This window comes from Mycetomoellerius zeteki, unplaced genomic scaffold (genome assembly GCF_001594055.1).
Source record: "Mycetomoellerius zeteki isolate Tzet28-1 unplaced genomic scaffold, Tzet1.0 scaffold149, whole genome shotgun sequence".
NCBI lineage: Eukaryota > Metazoa > Arthropoda > Insecta > Hymenoptera > Formicidae > Mycetomoellerius > Mycetomoellerius zeteki.
Window position 1 is genome coordinate 2,433,288 of NW_017256436.1, and position 17,853 is coordinate 2,451,140.

Genomic DNA, 17,853 nt, shown 5'->3' on the forward strand with positions numbered 1-17,853 from the left:
GTCGTGCTTACGTAGAAAAAGCCGCACTTTTCTCAGCAATCTCGTACGGAATATCGTCTTTAATCTTTCAAACGATTAGAGAATGTCGATAGGTACTCGCTCGCCAATTAGTTTTGCCGAGGCAAGCGACACGTTCGCAGGCGATGACTCTGCGGGATTTTTGATCGAGCACTCGCTCGTTTGATTTATCATGACTAATACTCATTTCTACCGATGTAGATCAACTTTAATCTCAAGTTAATTTACTCTTTTTCTAATTCTTAGAACTAGAACAAGGTAAAAAGTAAGGCAAGAAAAACCAAGATTAAAATTCTTTATTTTTTTTTTAATTCTTAGAACGAGAAGAAAATAAAGAGTTAGTTAAACTAAGATTGAAGTTAATCTACATTGACATAGAAATGGACGTAAGTGTCCTTAGAGTAACAACAAAATTATTTTCAATTCTATACGTAGCAAAATTTTAGATCTTTCAGCAAATTGTTCTTTCCGTGTACATTTGTATGCCATTTTAAGGGACTTTGGTTGAGATGTCCAGGCTGTGCATTCTAAACACTAATCGTGCGATGAGAGGTGATAATCATGACTGCGTTCAGCAGACTCAACAGTTGTAACTGATATCAATGTATTCTTTTTAGATTATCCAATCGGACGTTTAGAATACATTAATCTATAGGAATACATCAATAACAGCGAATGCTCACTCAACTGTTGAGTCTGCTGAACGCAGCTCATGATAGAAGGGAGCGTCTTCGCGTCGTGGATCGATGACGTAATTAGCCGGTATTTGGTTATCGATTCACGTGATATATGTACATGAATCTTCCTATCTGATTATGGGAAATATTAAATACATTCTCGAGGCGTGGTCCCCGCCGTCGACTAACGCTCGTTAATCTCATACGGATTAAACTTGTTTTATAGAATATTTATTATATAAAGTTTTCTATTTATAACCTGGGGCGTGCCGTCTGATGACCGAGTGCGAGTGCACACGTACGGTGTGTCCAAGAAGCGCGGGTTAAAATTAAACTAAAAAACCTAATTTCGCGGTATTGGACGTAACTTCCGATATTGTATAACTTTTCTCCGTTCAAACAAAGTTTTAACGATCTTCGTGGGCTTTTTCTACAATATAAGTCATTACCTTCAAATTTACGTTGAAAATTTAAAGGGTATATTCTCAAACACTTTTTTGCTGCAATTTACAAAATTCAAATATTTACCGAAGAATTGAGTTTAATGAATTTTCTACAATAAGCCATTATCTAACCTAAATTTTTTAAGCTAAAAAATTGATCAAACAGTTTAATGTGAGAAAAATAATCGAATTCGATTTCTTACGGTTTAAGACTTAAACTTAGGTAATAGCTTATCTTGTATATAAAGTCCAATTAAACCCAATTCTTCGGCAAATATTCGAATATATTTTATAAATTGTAGCGAAAAGGTGTTTGAGAATATACCCTTTAAATTTTAAATGTAAATTTATACATTATATTTGAAATAGCTAGAAACCAATTATTCCTCTTTTAAATTTTATATTATTCCGGTCGTTTTGAGATAATTTTCTTTCATCGAAACTCGACGTACTTACTGGAATACCGTATCGCCGCGGTTCGCACGATCGAATTCGTTCGGCTTGGTGGCGGCGACGGGTTAAACGATCGTCGGGGTTACGTAAAGGCGCATTTTGCTGGCGCCTGCTCGTTCGCTTCCTCTCTCGTTCCCACTCGCTTTATAGGACGCGACGCTTTTTTGCGGACGAAGTCACGTCGCCGAACAAGGCAGGCGACGGACCCGAGATAGTAGTGACGGGTCTCTAAATTCCACAATTTCTTTAAACGTGACGAATATCATGTCGTAAACAGTGAAGATGTATGTCAAACTAGGCAGACTTATTATCTATTTATAAAGACATCATTCCAAAAGGTGTCTTTGAAGAATTTCAAAAGCCGACGTTTAAGTTAAATAAATATATAAAATGCGCGTATCATTATATTATGAAACAACAAAAGATAATGAAAATCGGTAATTACTTGGAACCTCGTTAAAATATTTTCTTAAATGGTAACGTTTGTATTTGTGATATTTTCTTCGTTAAGTTTCCTCAGGAATACACAAGCTTGTATAGTTTACCGATGACTCACTGTTGGTTCTCGCTTTCCCACTATCCGTCAAGTATTGATGAATGAATTCCTTTTGAGCACATTCGTCTCGTTTCTTTGTATTTTACAGAAAAACTCTTGGCAGATACGACAAATTTGGATTTTGTGGGAAAGCTATAATAGGTAAACGCAAAATAATCTCTTGGCTGAACCAGTTATAACTGTTAGAACATTGATGCGATGTTATATGGTTAACTTGGCATAAACTCTAATTGTAAGCGACAAAAGAACATTCAAAAAAAGAAAAGATTGATATCCATCATCGGATTTGAATGTCTATCTGCCAACACCGTTAGCATTTGAAAGGAATAAATTTTTTTTCAAAGAGTACCCGAAAAAGAACACACGGAAAGAATACAGTTTTGCTAAAGCATTTAAAAATTTACCTGGATACACATAGATCTGAAAATAATTTGTTATTAATTATCCATAATTAGATTAATTGCTAGAATATCAAAATTTTTTTTCAGCATTAATTATCATATTACATTATGTGTAAGTTTTCTACATAATATTTTGATAGTTATTTTCAGATCTGTATTTAGTTAAATTTTTAAATACTTTTTCTAATATTTATATATATAATTTATTTTCTAATATTTAAGCAAAATTATTCTTTCTATATATATTTCAATATTTCAAGTTAAATTACTTTTTAATTTTAACTAAATTATTTTTAATAAGACTCTTATATTGTTTAAATTATTTTTTCTTAATCAAAAATTATAAAATTTATGACAATACCATAATTTAATTTTATAATATAAAAGTTGACATTAACTTTCATCCATTATTAAGCGTCACTTTATGTACAACTATTGTTGGTTAATATTTTATATTGTAAAGATTTATTATCGATGAGCGCTAATCTTGCGAAATTTTATCCTGTGATTTTACGGCGACATTTTTTATCTATCATGGAAGTAACAGGTGTTTCTATTTCTCGTTCACCTGTTCGGTTTTGTCGGTGGTGAAAAACTGTTAGCACTACGGTCTTCTCTCTTGTACGTATTGCCTATATTTGTCTACATTTTGAATGTAAGCAGATAGACATCGGCCTACCGTTAATAAATTCTGTTTTACATTGGCCCGAGCCTTTAAGCTTGTTAGCATTGAACAGGCCTGAGCAGGTGACGATTAGCACTCGGTTCGTGGCGTAGTGCTATAATGTAGCCAGTTACGACGTCAAATTATTCCGTCATTTAGACACTGACGGCGACGACTAGACATGTTCGATAAAAGTTAAACGATATTGTGCGAAAAGTTCCCGAAAAAGTTGTGTAGTGCTAATGTAACTCGATTCTTTATTTATTTTCCACAAATGCAGTTTCACATTCAATTATCAAATGATTTGACATTCAGCATAATAATTAAAATTTACAATACGTTATTTTATACTTATTTTAAACAATATCCTTCTCTACATCAATTTTAACTAATTCAATAAAAAATTATTTTAAAAATTTTAGCATATAACGTTGAGATATATACAATAAGAAATTTTTGCAATAACGTGATACGGTGAACGCTAAGGTTAGGTTATCTTTTTTTTAAAAACTAACTTAAGAAAAGAATAACATAACTATAGAGTATCGGGATTCACGTTATTGCAAAAACTCTCTAATATTAGATTATTAATTACGTAACTCGTACTTTTCGGAAATTCTAGTCGATTCGGTTTATTATATCTCTACGGATCTGCCAATTTCCTAAAATTTACTAGACTTTTAAAGTATATTAGTTTACTATTTTTGTCCGTGTACAAGAGAAAGAAAGCAAAGACGTTTCGCTTACCGGGTCTGCAGAGTCGGCTCCAGTGATAAGGGTTGCAGCATATGTATACGGGATCTTTAGCGGAATGACATATAGGTAGTCTCTTGAGCTCCGAGGAGTGCTCGAGATCCGGCCACCGCCAGATCTGGCAACAGAGCAGGTGCGGGTCGCACGGCGCGCCGGTGCTCCTCTCGACCGCTGATCCTCTCATCGGCACGACGGCACCGCTACCGTTTCTCGCCGATCTCATCGGCGACGCGGACGAGGAATCTTCCGACGCGGAGCAGCAGCTCTCCTGGTCGTCCTCGACGGAGGACGAGCGATGATGTCTGTTGGAGCGGTGGTGCCGATACTGACGATAACGGCGCTGATGAAAACGGGTATGATGACGATGCGGCCTGCTGCCGTGATATTGCTGCTGCTCGTGCTGCTGATCGTACGAATAGTCCTCGACCTGACGCGGCACGAGAACGCACGAGCTCAGGTCGGCGCCGTAACTCTCGACGGCGGTCAGCAGCATCTCCAGTTGATTCTCCTTGAGCGACTTGAGGAGTTCCTTGCACCTCAGCAACCGACCGGGATCCTGCTGCTGCTGCTGCTGCTGCTGCTGTTGCTGCTGCTGCTGCTGCTCATCGTCATCCTGACTCGTGTCGCCGCCGCAACAGCCCTGATGCAGCCTGCTGGCCGCGGTGTTGCGTCCCCCGTAGACCACCGCTCCACCTCCTCCTGCCCCCGCGCCGCTCCCCGACAACGTTGGTCCTCGCGCCGTCACCCTGCTCACTTGTCGGCCCGTCGTCGTCGCTTTGTTGTTGTTACTGCCCGTGTTGTCGTAGCCGGCGGCGGCGCCGCTCGCGTTGCTGCTGCTCGTGCGATGAAACGTACGTGACGATGAATCCTCTTGAGCTTCACACTCGGTTTCATGCTCCCCACGGACCTTGGCCTTTAGCAGACGTCTAGTGAGCACCGTCCGTTTGCTCCAGAACATCAACATGAAACAGGATTTGCGGTACGCGCATTTGGTGGCCAGTCCTTTTCAACGTAGCCGCCGTAGGAAAACAATAGGAGACCCCAACGGCCGGGGGGACTGGATCACACACACCCTCACGCGCGCGCACGCGGTCGGTCGCAAGCGCCTGCCGCGACCTTCCTCTTCGAGCACCCTTCTCCGCGAGGTCTCCTTCCTCCTCTTCTTCTTCTTCTTCTCTTCTGCTTCTTCTTCTCCTTTCTTCCCTTCAGCGAGCATCAAATACGCACTGTCAACGGAAAACACCTCTCCGGCGCACAAGAAAAATCACAGACGATGGAGCCCTCGCTCTCTCACATACACACACATACACAACACAGTCGCGACGCTCGCGTGTATACTTATTTGTGCCCGCGCGCACTTTGGATCACGGTCCCGAAATAGTGTGACAGTCCACAACGGAGGGAGGGGGCGGAGCTCCGATTCTTCTCTATCTCTCTCTCTCTTTCTCTCTCTTCTGTCCTCTCGCCGACCGGCTGGCGACCAAGTGTAGCGGCGTGTGCGTTTCTCCGCCGGTGATATTTCCGACTTCCAACGAGCGACGGCGAGGAACGGTCCGCCTTCTCCTCCGGATAAGTTTTTTTGGCCGTGTAAACGAGTTCGGGTCCAACAGCACTGCCGGCTGACCTTGAACTCTCATTTACCTCTCGTCCTCTTCTCTCGTAACTCGCGTACTCCAAAACGGGTCTCTCTCTCTCTCTCTCTCGACGCTTTTCGGCTCACGTGTCCTCGCTCAGATCGTCGACGGACATCTCGCGGTATCCTCGCGGGCAATCTGCACGACGGCCGTGTGCGCGAGCCACTGTCGGCATCGCGGATACCAGTGGACGTCGTCGTCCGACGACGTTATAAGACGCACCACGCGGCACGCACGTACGCGTGTACGCACGCACGCACACAACACCGTCACCGGCGAAGCTTACCACCGACGGACGAGCGCGCTGCTACTGATAGATGGTCGTATACGCTTCTTATCCGTCACATACACGGCAGAGAGAGAGAGGAGAAAGAAGAGACCCAGGCGGAAGGGAGGGGGAAAAGGCGATGTGGTGAGAAGAGGGGTGGAGGGGGGGGGGACGAGAGAGGGTGAGCACGAAACGAATCGGTCGGCGCACGCACGACACCCGGCCTTTACTTTCCTCGGCCGTCGCGTATCGAGGGCGACGCGGTGCCTTAACCTCGCGACCCGGCACACCGACGGGCGGACGTATACGTGTGCGCGCGTGTGTTTGTGTGTAGGTGTACGATATACGTATGCACTTTACGAGAGACGGTACCGCGCGGTGTGTATATCCCGGCGCGACGTCGCGTCGTGAAAAAAAAATCCCTCTTCAGGAGGCGGCCGCCGCGACTCTCGCCAGCTGTTGACGCAGCGACAATAAGCAGCGCGACGACGACGACGACGTTGTCGTCGTGCGGCAGAAGGAGTCCGATTTCGACGATGCCCCCGGCTGCGGAGAAACGCGATAACGTCGTTCCCGGCGACCCGGCGCCCGTGCCGTCGCCAATGCCGGCACCACCACCGCGTCGGCGGCACTACGTAGCGACGATGACGACGACGACGACCGTCGCTGCCACCACCACCACCGCCGCCGCGGCGACACTCTAACAACCTCAGACTCGTGACCGTCGCTCCGTCGATCACTCCCCGTCATCCGTGCGCGCGTATCACCGAGTGACATTTTCCGCTCGCATCGTCCGTCTTTCTTCTCCCTTCTTCTTCTTCTTCTTCTTCTTCTTCTTCTTCTTCTTCTTCTATCTCTTCGTTTCCACGCGCTGCTGTGCTCTTTCACCGTGACACGACGCCGCGACGACGGCTCCCGACATCCATCGCCGCCGTTCCTCCGTCGCTGTCCACTCCTCGCCCGACGCACCACGTCCGTCCAACTGTCCGATCGTGAGGACACGCACTGTCACATTCTTGAAATCGCTGGCCCCCGCGGGAATCGGGATAGAGCGCGGGCAACACTCGCAGAAGCGGTACTTTCGCGGTTTAAAGTATACAGCACGAGAGAGCGAGCGCGCAAACACCGGTGGGGTGGGAGGGAGGGAGGGGGAGGGAGAAAGACCCTCCAGAGAGGAGGGGCAGTGGGAGAAACCGGCGCACACGACGAGACGGGATCTGGCCGTGTAAACTCTCGACGGAGAGGGCGAGAGAGGTCGTACGTATGGCGCCACGGAGAACGGCGCTTCTCCGACGACCAGCGATGTTCGGTGTCCCCTCGCGGTGTTACCGAGTTCGATCCTTTCCACGATTTGACTTTTCGTCCACCGCGTCCTCTTCTCTCGCTTCTTCCTTTTTCTACACGGTTCTATCGCTCTCGCGCGACGAATACCAACGTCGGCGAACGGGACGAACTGTTGCACACGACCGACCGCGGCGCACGCAACTACTCCGAACTCCGACTCGACTAAGCTCGGCAACGCGACTGGCACGCACGAGGTTCTCCGTCACGAGCGCGCGCACCGATCTCCACCGCCACCGGGCCGTCGTCGCCCGCTTCCACACGTCTCTACTCCGCTACTCGACCGATCCTTCCCCTTCTCCACGTCTCACCGCTTCGACGGCTCGTCCCGACTCCGTCCGTTCGTCCTCTCTCGACGTCGCGCCGAACGGCTGATACACCGACCGTAGCGACCGTAGCGTACTAAACACACAAGAGCGAAAGAGATACCGTCAAACATGGCGTCTGCGGTAGCGCTGCTAGCGCTACGGTCACCCGAGTAGCGGCGCTGAGGACTCCGGCCGCGGCGTCTCTCTCGCTTCGGCGCGGCGGCGCCTCACGGAATCGAGGCACGTAGGCCACGCGAATCTCGGCGAAGCGCCGCCAAGCTCTTTCCACTCAAATTCGAATTGGAACTTTTACGGCGTTATGCAAATGCGTGAATCACCTCGCGCGAATCACGTCTGGAATCACTTTTGAAATTTCCTTCGAATATGCTAAATAATTTTACGTCTCTATTTGTTTACATAGTTTTGCGTAAACACGAAATGTAGCTGCTTAGGAATTACGTCGCGATTTATTTACGTGTTTACGTTTCAATGAAAACAGTCGAAACTTTTCTTTGCGTAAGAGATCGAGCAGATTAAGCAATCGTGGATAAACGGGGAGACGTTAAATACATGGAAGAATTTAGGTAGATATACAAATTCAAAAATAATTTTATCAGACCACCAAAATATTTTACAGGTTTTTTTTAGCTGCCTACACTAAGATTTAAAAATTCTTTTCCACAATTAAAATTATGTAAATAATGTACTCCAAACCGGTCGACTTTATGCCAAAAAGTATGAAAAAAGTTGGAAAATTACAATTTTGTTGTCGGTCTCTGGCGTCGATTCGTAATAATATTTGCTTTATATACAAGTTTTGTACTTTGTATAAAACAAACTTGATTTGTATTAGGGATTACGTGAACAAGTGTTGAGTTCTTAGAATTAGGCTCAGATCTTAATATAAAAGATTAGTCATTTAGAAAATTTAGAAAATTTGTGCGTATGTATGCGTGCGACATTGATATAATGATATGTCAATGGCATGTAAATCGTATGTATGGAAGTCCTGTTGAGTCAATAAAACAGATTTTAGGATCCCCTTAATGTTGAGCAACGGTGCAAAAAATTTTGACATTTTAGCAACCAATTTGAGCGTCCTACATAATTATTTTGGTGGTCGAATAAAATAATTATGTAGAATTCTCAGATTGGTAGATGGATAATACTTCAGTAAAGCCGTCCTTTCCGTGTACGAAGCGACGAGAATGTAATGCCATCGGTCGCCGATGAGCAGACTGACGCCGGCGTCTCCGCGCAACGTCGGCGTCTTGTCAGCGCCAGTCGCCGCGCTGCGTTCCACCTCCGGGGTCAACATTCCAGGACGAATTTCAGTCACGATATCGCACGCGAAGGAGATGCCCCACTCACCGGCGAACACAAAGAAACACCGCGCTATATCGAATGACAAAGGAAACGACTGGGAGACGCCGCGGCGCGTCGCGACGCGCCGGCTACGAATTTTTGAAGAACGCGCGTCGTTGCGCGCTGTTTTTCAAGCCGTGACGCAAAGCATCTCTCGCAACGTATGAGAAAAGTAATCGCGGAAACGAAATATCGCTTCGGAAGTTTCCCGTCTCCCCAAGTAATAAAAATGACAGTTACACTTTTCTTTTATGTCCATCTTTACCAATGTAGATTAACTTTAAAATAAAATCGGTTTAATTTACTTTTTATATCTTTTTCTAGTTTTAAGAATCAGCAAAAGATGAAGAATATATTATATGCTGAAATTATAACCCTCGACTACACACTTAGAGAAAAAAGAATTTTTTTATGGTAAATGACAACTGTATAGATGATAATTATGAAACAAACATTACTTACCAAATTCCGTAGATCGCACCGACGACCGCCGCTCATTAATATAGAAGCTTAATCTACAACACAAATTTATTATATATTTTGTTTTATTACCCATGTATTTACATCATTTGTTACAACAATGACACAACTGTGAAAACAAAGTTTTCAGAAAATGAGTCCGAATGTTTTGAGATATTAAAATTTTGAAATATTAATCTTAAAATACAATTTTGAGAATAACTGATTATAGAGGAGAATAAAAGTATGTTCTTTTAAAGTATATTTTTCCCTTTTTTTCTTTTCATTTTTTTCTGCAATCAATTAAATAAATTTTTCAGAATGTCGTTGTTGTAACAAATAATTATTTTTCACTGCCAGCGAAACCTGTACAAGACTTAACTTTCAGAAGTCGACTGCAGTCCAAGCGTGATGGACCTGGGAAAAGTTTCGGCTGCCGAACGACAGATGGAAAGATCGCACTATTTTGTTTATCGTTACATCGGTATCGTTGCCTAATCACTTAATAGCGCGTTGTATATATATATATAAATCTTGCAATTTATGTATGTTACTCGAGAGAGAAATATCGCGACGTGTTTAATTGGGATTGCCGTGTCGACCAATACGAGAACGAGGCCGAATAGTTGTAGGTCGAAATGCTAAAAAAGGATCGCGAATGGCATACCATTCGATTCACGTAGAACCGAAAGGATCGTCGCTCATAAATTTTCTAATTTTAGAAACTCGTTTCGCACGATCCCGTGAACGTAATTTTGTAATAGGCCGCGTATAGCTTTCGCCTCGCCGGCGACGGCTTTATAGTTACGGGAGTCTGTAATTTCGTTTTTCTAATGATCAAAACGCCCCCGTCGTAACGTAGCGTGACACGTCGGGCTCCTTCTCGAAGTGTCATTATGTTTCTTCCGATATTTCAATGGCCATATTTCGAAGCTGCCCAGTAGCGATGTTTAGAAAAATGAGATTGTGTCAAACCTGTATTAAAATTGGAATTCTTGAGCGAACATAAAGTGTTCCTGCCCAACATATATATATATATATATACACTCGACCGATTGAAGGTCGGCAATTCAACGGAAGTCGCGATTTATACATAATAAAAATAGAAATAACGAAGCCATTTATGACGTTCCAATTTGATATGTCGGCTACCTTAAAAACATGAGGTTAGATATTCTCGTCGCATAATTTGCACTTTGCACGAGATCTCGTGAGTCACAAAAAATTAACTAGAAACTATGATTCGATGAATTTCCTTAAAATGTTGGTAATGAATGCGACAGAAGAGAGATGGTATGAAATGGTTCGTAGAACAGATTATTTCAGACAGACAAACAAATAATAATGCGGCATTATGTGGGATTGATTAATTAAAAATTAGAGGATATATGTATAAAAAGGAAAGTGTGTATAAATATATATATAAAGAAATAAAAATATATACATATGTAAAAAAAAATATATCGCTCATTTGTTACAATAACGACACAATTAAAAACTCATTTTTTAGTTGTTTTCAGAAAAAGAATAGTAACATAAAGAAAAAAAAGTGTAAAAAGAAGACATTTTAGATTAAAATTGCGTTTCAAAATTGATTTTAATACATGGAATATTGAAATTAATTAGTACTCAGAATATTGAAATTAATTTCTGAGCAATTTTGTTTTTTGTGTTATATCGTTGTAACGACATGGTAATATATGTACATATATATGTACATATAATCATATATTTTCTTTTTAGCTTTATTCGACTACGACGGAACGAATCGCGGTGAGCAGTGACAGAAATCACATTTGCCAGGCTCCGACGCGAACCTGTCGCTACTAACCCTCTCTATCTCTCTTTCGCAACGAGTCGCGACGTGGGTCTAGACGCGTTATTTCACCCGTCGGAGTCCGCTCCAAAATGATATAGAATTTAGGAAGTTATTTAGTTATGTATGTCTGGCGTCCTGCGTTGGCTAGTAATCAGACGCCTGGCCTCCGCACGAACGCAATCTCTCTCCTTCTCTGTCTTTCATCTCTCTTCGTCTTTACCTCTTCCTTCGTTCCACATCTCTTGTGCTCTCGTTCCTCGCCCGGAGAGTAAATTCCCCTCGCTCTCCCTTCTGGCTGGTAAAGCTCTTTTAGTAAACTCTTCAGGGCCGTCTGCGTTTCTCGGTGCCTGGATGTCTCGGCCCAATTAAATGTCGATCAAGGCGGCCCTTATAGCCCAAGGTATACGGTCGTTGGGAACAAAAAGTATTCGTTTAGCTCGAACGGTAAGAAAGAAACAGGGAACAAGAGAGGAGGAGGAGGAGGACAGGGTGAAGAGTGTCCATATATCCATAACGAGATGCACGAATTATTCCGACTCTAGAATACAAGGCGTCTCTTCAGTAATTCTGTATTTACTTTGGCAAATAGATTTTGCGGAAGTAAGAAAAACAAATGAAGGCCTTCTTTGAGCAGATGTCGTAATTTTGAATGATTATCTTATGCACGCACACATTCCAAAAGTTTTATTTTTATAAAGTAAAAGTAGATTTTTAATTAAGCAATGCAGCATCGCAATTTGCAAGCGAAAGATGAAGCGTATAACTTTTCAAGAGCAGGAATATTTTTTCATGTAGAGGATGTTTGTCGTTATAATTATTATCCAACGGTACGATCATGAGTACTGCGAGCCACCGTAAGATTTAAGCCTGGACGCAAAACAGCCTAGGATCGCGCGCGCGATCGTACTTTTATTTCGTTCTATTTCCAAACGCGAAAATTACTTGCATGCTCGCCACTCCGCGGGACATGGCGCCATTCTTGACATATCGCACCGATGGCACCGCCGGATGGATGACCGTTGTGCTATGCATCAGACGAAACGTTGATGTAATATGTCTCGTCGTCAAAATATTCCACTTGAATGAAAGAATTAACTTTCGAAATATAAACCGTAAACTCCTAAAATCCTCCTTAATAATTATTATTAAGTTTGAGATAATATTTCGATATTTGACGAATATCAGATAGTTTTATGATTATTTTAATTACATTCAGCAGAAAACGCAGCTTTTCAACTGTTGTAAAATCTTTACAAAATTCTTTATATAATTAGTTTATACATTTAGATCCGGTGAGGAACTAAGGGCAAGACTAATCATATTAAAGAATTTTACAATAATTGCAAAGCTGCTTTATTTACAATAATTTACTACACAGCCATTGCATGATGTATGATCGCCGTATTATATAAAAATTGGATTGTATAAAAAACTGAAAAAATATTCTGGTCTGTCGAAACTTTAACAACGAATTTTTACCATTATCGGATTGTATTTTATTTATTTTTTACAAATGTAAATTTACAATCAAAATATTGATAGTCTTTAAAGGTTCTGTGTTCCCAGAGGATTAATTGTAATTGTTTAAATATGCCTACTGATGAAATATTATTAACGTAAAGTCGCGCAGAACGTTCTTAAAATGTACGTCGCCACACACGAATTGCTTGGAGACGTCGGCGCATAAGTACCGGCGCCTGTTAAAACAATGCAGCATGATAGGAATGTCCGGCTCGCGTAAATAGAATGAGACAAGGACCGTTCTCTTCTCCCGAAAGGTTGCCATGTCACCTTTCGTTTCGACGAAGTTCTCACTCGCAATGCTCGCGTACTCGTCGTTGCCACGGACGCGTCGAAGAGGATTATTAATGAACGTCCGGTAAACTGCCTTCCGTCAATTATCGTTGGTAAACGACGTGCTTTTCCACTTCGCGCAAGATTAACACACGCGCACACTCGTTAGCCGCCCGAGTGCAACCAGGCACTTGAAATTCTGCGTATCGCGTCGGTTAATCGCGACATGCATTAATTGCGTCTCGCGAACTTGAAAAAAAAAATAACGACGCGCTAGATAGGATAAACATTTGCGACGAGTAGCCGTGAAGCTCGACATCTCGGGCTGCCGTAATGAATAGCTAATTTGAATTTTCGCGACGTCGAGACTAATAGAAAGATCACGCGAAAAGCGAGAAAAACGCTCCAAGTGAATTCTCCTAGAGACTTTCCGAGAATACTCGGCGCCGCTCGCGTCGAGAGACAGAGGAGTATGATTGACGACGCGCTGACGTTGTCACGCCGCTCGCAAACGAGGGAGCGGCCTCTTGCATGGAAAAACATTTTTAGTCGTCGCATTTTTGCGCCTTAACGATTACGAATACGAGTATGAAAAGGCGAGTACAGAGCGAGAAGTAGAAGTTTCCTGCAGGAATTGGAAGTAACTCGTTATTTGTAACGCCGTTACTGTTACAGTTATTCTTTTTGCTGAACTGACGTTTTTTTGGTAACTGTAACAATAACATAGTTACATTTTTTTGGTATAATGAATCTTACAGTTATTCTATTATAAACAATAATAATATTATCCAAAATATATATTATATATATATATAACTATAGGGGCCACTTTACTTTTAATTTCTTTACTACTGTAATATACATATGTGATCTACAATATACAGTATGCGCCAAAAAAATGCGACTCTCACAACTAACACTTCAGTTGTCGGTTTAGTTAAATAAAGTGCGTGGACTGGGGCAAATTTGATTATATAATAACACAAATATTTTGTCCTTCTACCAAATATTTATTCGATGATTTCCTTTAATTGCAATCACTGCGTTACTGTGTCACACTCAGCAAACATAATAGTGGTTAAAAGAGTCGTATTTTTTTTTGCGTATACTGTAATATGTGTGACCGTTGGTGACCGTGTAAAATATTGCAGATAGCTGATGCTTTCAGAATCGCCTTAATTTTAATCGAAAGAAAACAAGTGACGATGTCTTCGTTACCTTTCATTCGCTCTCTTTGCGTTTCGTGCTTCTTTGTTGTCAGGATGACGCGACGTTTTACGTTAATTTTACCGAATGCGTAATTTTTTTGGCCCCGGCACCTCGGACCCAAGTGTTTAACTCTACTCTGTGGAGGCGCCGATGTCAACGCTCCAAATTCCGCGGGAGAGCGATCGTCGTCGTTCTTCGAAGCGGCGACACGATGAGCGGACCTGCTCACGATTCCGCTATAATTCATCTTCCGCGAAGCGCGAAGACGTTTCGGGCTATTCTTGGGGCCGGCGCGGAATCTTTTTCAGTAACCCCCCGATGAACCGACGTGTTGGAACGTATGTCGGGGATGACCAATCATTCGAGGCTTCTAGCTGTTTATCATTGTGCGTTGCGCAAACGTGTGTTTCTGCTAGGGTGTTCGGTGAAACAAAAATTTGTAATTGAGCTACAAACTATTTATTCGAAATTTTTACGTTAAAAAATATATTCATTCAAAACTGTGGATTTTCAAGAATTATTCATGAAAATATTATGATTATTTTACGAGTATTCACATTCATTCAAAGTATTGAAACAAAATGTATAGACTAAAAAAGAAAGCTCCATTAAGCAACCATTGCCCCTTAACTTAATCAATACTTTGATAATTCTAAGCGATTAGATAATAATACATTGTTAAATCTTGTCTTTATAAAATCTATAATCTTTAGTTGGATGTGGAAAAAAACACAAGTGTGATAATAATGGTTCTGTTACGCGTATGTTATTGTTTTTATATTTCTTTACGATTGTAGTTTTCTTGAACATAATTTTAATTGAGAAATTGAATGCAACAGGAACGTATGAACTTTATATGATTTAAAAAAAACTTATAAAGCTTGAATGTTATTCCTCTGCTAATTTTATCGGTTTTACAGATTTGAAATTATTCTATGCTTGTGCAAACTATGAATAGATAATACAAAGAAAGGATGAATGCGAAATAAAAAATATTCGTAACCATATATTCACAAAGATATTCATTCAAATCGAATTAAACTTTCTAAATTCTTTGGAATGGAATTTCACTTTAAAGAATGAAAATTGAGTCAATTTCGAAGAAGATTCAATTTTCAATCTTTAGGAGTGAAATTTCACTCTTCAGAGTGACAGTTTACTCTAAAAGTTTGAGAGAAAAAGTGTTTCTCGATATTCGTTTCTCGATAAATACCAAAAAAAAGTGGTTTTCATTCCATTCGTATTTATATTTATTATTCATTCATTATCCGAAAACGGACGGGGAAGATCACGGAAAATTTAGATGGACGTTTACAGCTTAACAGCATATTATAATATTTTATATTTACAGAAATGTTTAAACGACCGAGATAAACTTCTTATATTGCGTTCTTATAAAATATAAAAACATTATTCCGTGTAAAGAAAACACACTTGGCGCTAAACGATTAAAGTTATAATTCAGCACTTCTGCGCGCGAGTAGTAATCAGTCTTATCAATAGTATCGAATAAGCTCATTTGCGTTACATTTGCAAGTGAGAAACAAAAAAGAAGGAATGAATGCCCATTGTAATTGACGGCAGATTTACAAAGGAGAACAAAAAGCGTTCGACCAAGACGGCGCCCCATTGTTTACGCTCGCCGCTAACGACGTTTTGTGCACCTGTCAGTCAGACAGCACATGAGCTCTCGCTCTCCCTCCCCTCTCCCTCACTCGCTCTCTTCTCCTCTTTTTGCCGGTTATGGAAATTCGGCTGGCATTAACGACGTCCGTTTGCAAATGGAAAAACCCGGTCGACCGGCATGGCACCTCCGGCCGACGCGACGCATTGCACGCTCGACGGACTCGAGTACGTAATCGTCTGCATCGCTGGCGCCGTGTTCCTACTTAACTCCTCATTGGATTTAAATATATTCGATCAACTGGTCGCGCATACGATTAACGATTGTTCCATAAAAACGAGGGACACAGGCGTGTACACGGGCGTGGAAACCCACTGGTACCGGCTCGCCTCCGTCTGTCGCCGAGATATTTCTGCCGGTGGTTGCCACGAGGAAATACGTGTGTTTAAATCGCTGCGATGAAATCTAACTCAAGTTAATCCGCGTCTCGCGGAATAGAAGGAGGACAGAAATACGAGATGAAAATGTATACAATAACAATTAAGTGCATATATAAAATGATCTAGAAATGATACATACTTAATTGCTTTTGCAGAGAACGAGCTTTACCTAGTTAGCTTTTTTACATACAATTTTTTTCTCGCTATTCCATTGAAACTTTTCCTGTGTCATAGTTGTAACAAGTGACAAATAATGCTTCATTCTTAATGGCTATTCTTTTTTGTCGTCGTTGTACGTCCATGCGAGCACGCAACAACCTCTCCATAATCGGACGGATACACGGTGCTCGATCATGCACCTCAGCCCCCTCCCTGCACCTCTTTTTTTTTCGTGCCAGGACACGAGGCTGCCCCACCGGAAGCCTCCGTTTCGGAGGCGACGCGAAAACCGCCTGACGGAACACCTGCGTCGACGTTGTCGGCGGCCAGGCGTCGCGCGTCGGCGGGCGCGAGAGCGGAGCCGACCGGCCCGCAACGGGCGCGAGGCGGGTAAAGGAGGAGAGGTATGACGGGACAGGTGCGGCCTGTAACTTCCTGGATGATATCTGCCGGGTCCGGACGCGCGTGCGACCGGCGCTAACGCTTACGTTAGCGCTGGCGCCACTCGGATCCGCGCCGTAGGCGCCTGTCCGTCCCGGCTGCTTCCCTCCGTTCCCCGCTGCCGCTCTCCGCGTCTCACCCCCTTCCACTCTTCTCTTCTTCGGTGCTCCAACCCAACGCCGCGTCAGCATCCGTACCTCTTTGGTCCCCGCTATAACCCGTACACGAATGAACCCGGACTCGTTTCGCCCGCCATCGCTGCCGTCGCCGTCGCCGTCGCCGTCGTCGCCGCGCTCGGCCGAAGCGTATCGCGTGAAACCGCCGCCCGGCGAAAACGACGCTACCTTTATTCGTGCACCGGCACCGGGGCCGCCTGAAAGACGCACCGATGCACGGAACAGAGGAAGAGAGAAAGAAAGAAAAGTAGAGGGAGAAGATGATATCGTGCATCACGTTGAGGCGCGCGCATACGAAATTATACCGCGGCGAATCTAATCTTCCAACCGTTGCCTCCATCGGCGATTTTCATGCCGACGATGCACGGCGCATCGCTAAGCACATTGTGCCGATGGTGTTTAAACGAAGACAGAAAAAAATGTACCGATGAGAAAAACAGATAAAATATCCACGGGCAAGATAATGAAGAACCAAGACCGGTATTCATAATCCGCTCTTATTTTAAGACTATAGGCGGTATTCATAGTCCGTTCTTATTTTAAGACCGCCTTGTAATGTTTTGAGATGCTAATACAGCTCTCTGATTGATTCATGACATCTTAAGACTGTACTTAAGACTATCTTAAATATAAGAATACCGACCTTCGATTGATTTATGACATCTTAAGATTGTACCTACTTAAAACAGTCTTAAATATATATGAATCGAACTACGAATACCGGTCCAATTTTTTTCAAAAATGAGAATGAAAAAAGGACCAAGTTCAAGCGTCGAACCTACGAAAGTTTCAGGAGCCATTCAAAATAAAACGCGTGGCATCGCCTTTCGACAGATCGCTCGCGAGAACCG

The 17,853-nt window shown here is 42.7% G+C and overlaps 1 protein-coding gene across 2 annotated transcripts in view; it reads right to left on the reverse strand.

Moving 5' to 3' along the window:
- The window catches only part of Dad (Daughters against dpp), a 55,056-nt gene extending 47,566 nt beyond the window's left edge, over positions 1–7,490 (reverse strand). The window contains exon 1 of one of the 2 annotated variants that reach the window (XM_018444355.1): positions 3,960–7,490. In XM_018444355.1, coding sequence (XP_018299857.1) covers positions 3,960–4,929 — 970 coding nt within the window. In that variant the 5' untranslated portion in view covers positions 4,930–7,490. The remainder of the gene's footprint in view (positions 1–3,959) is intronic. The other variant, XM_018444357.1, reaches the window with a different exon arrangement.
- Positions 7,491–17,853: the final 10,363 nt, after the last annotated feature.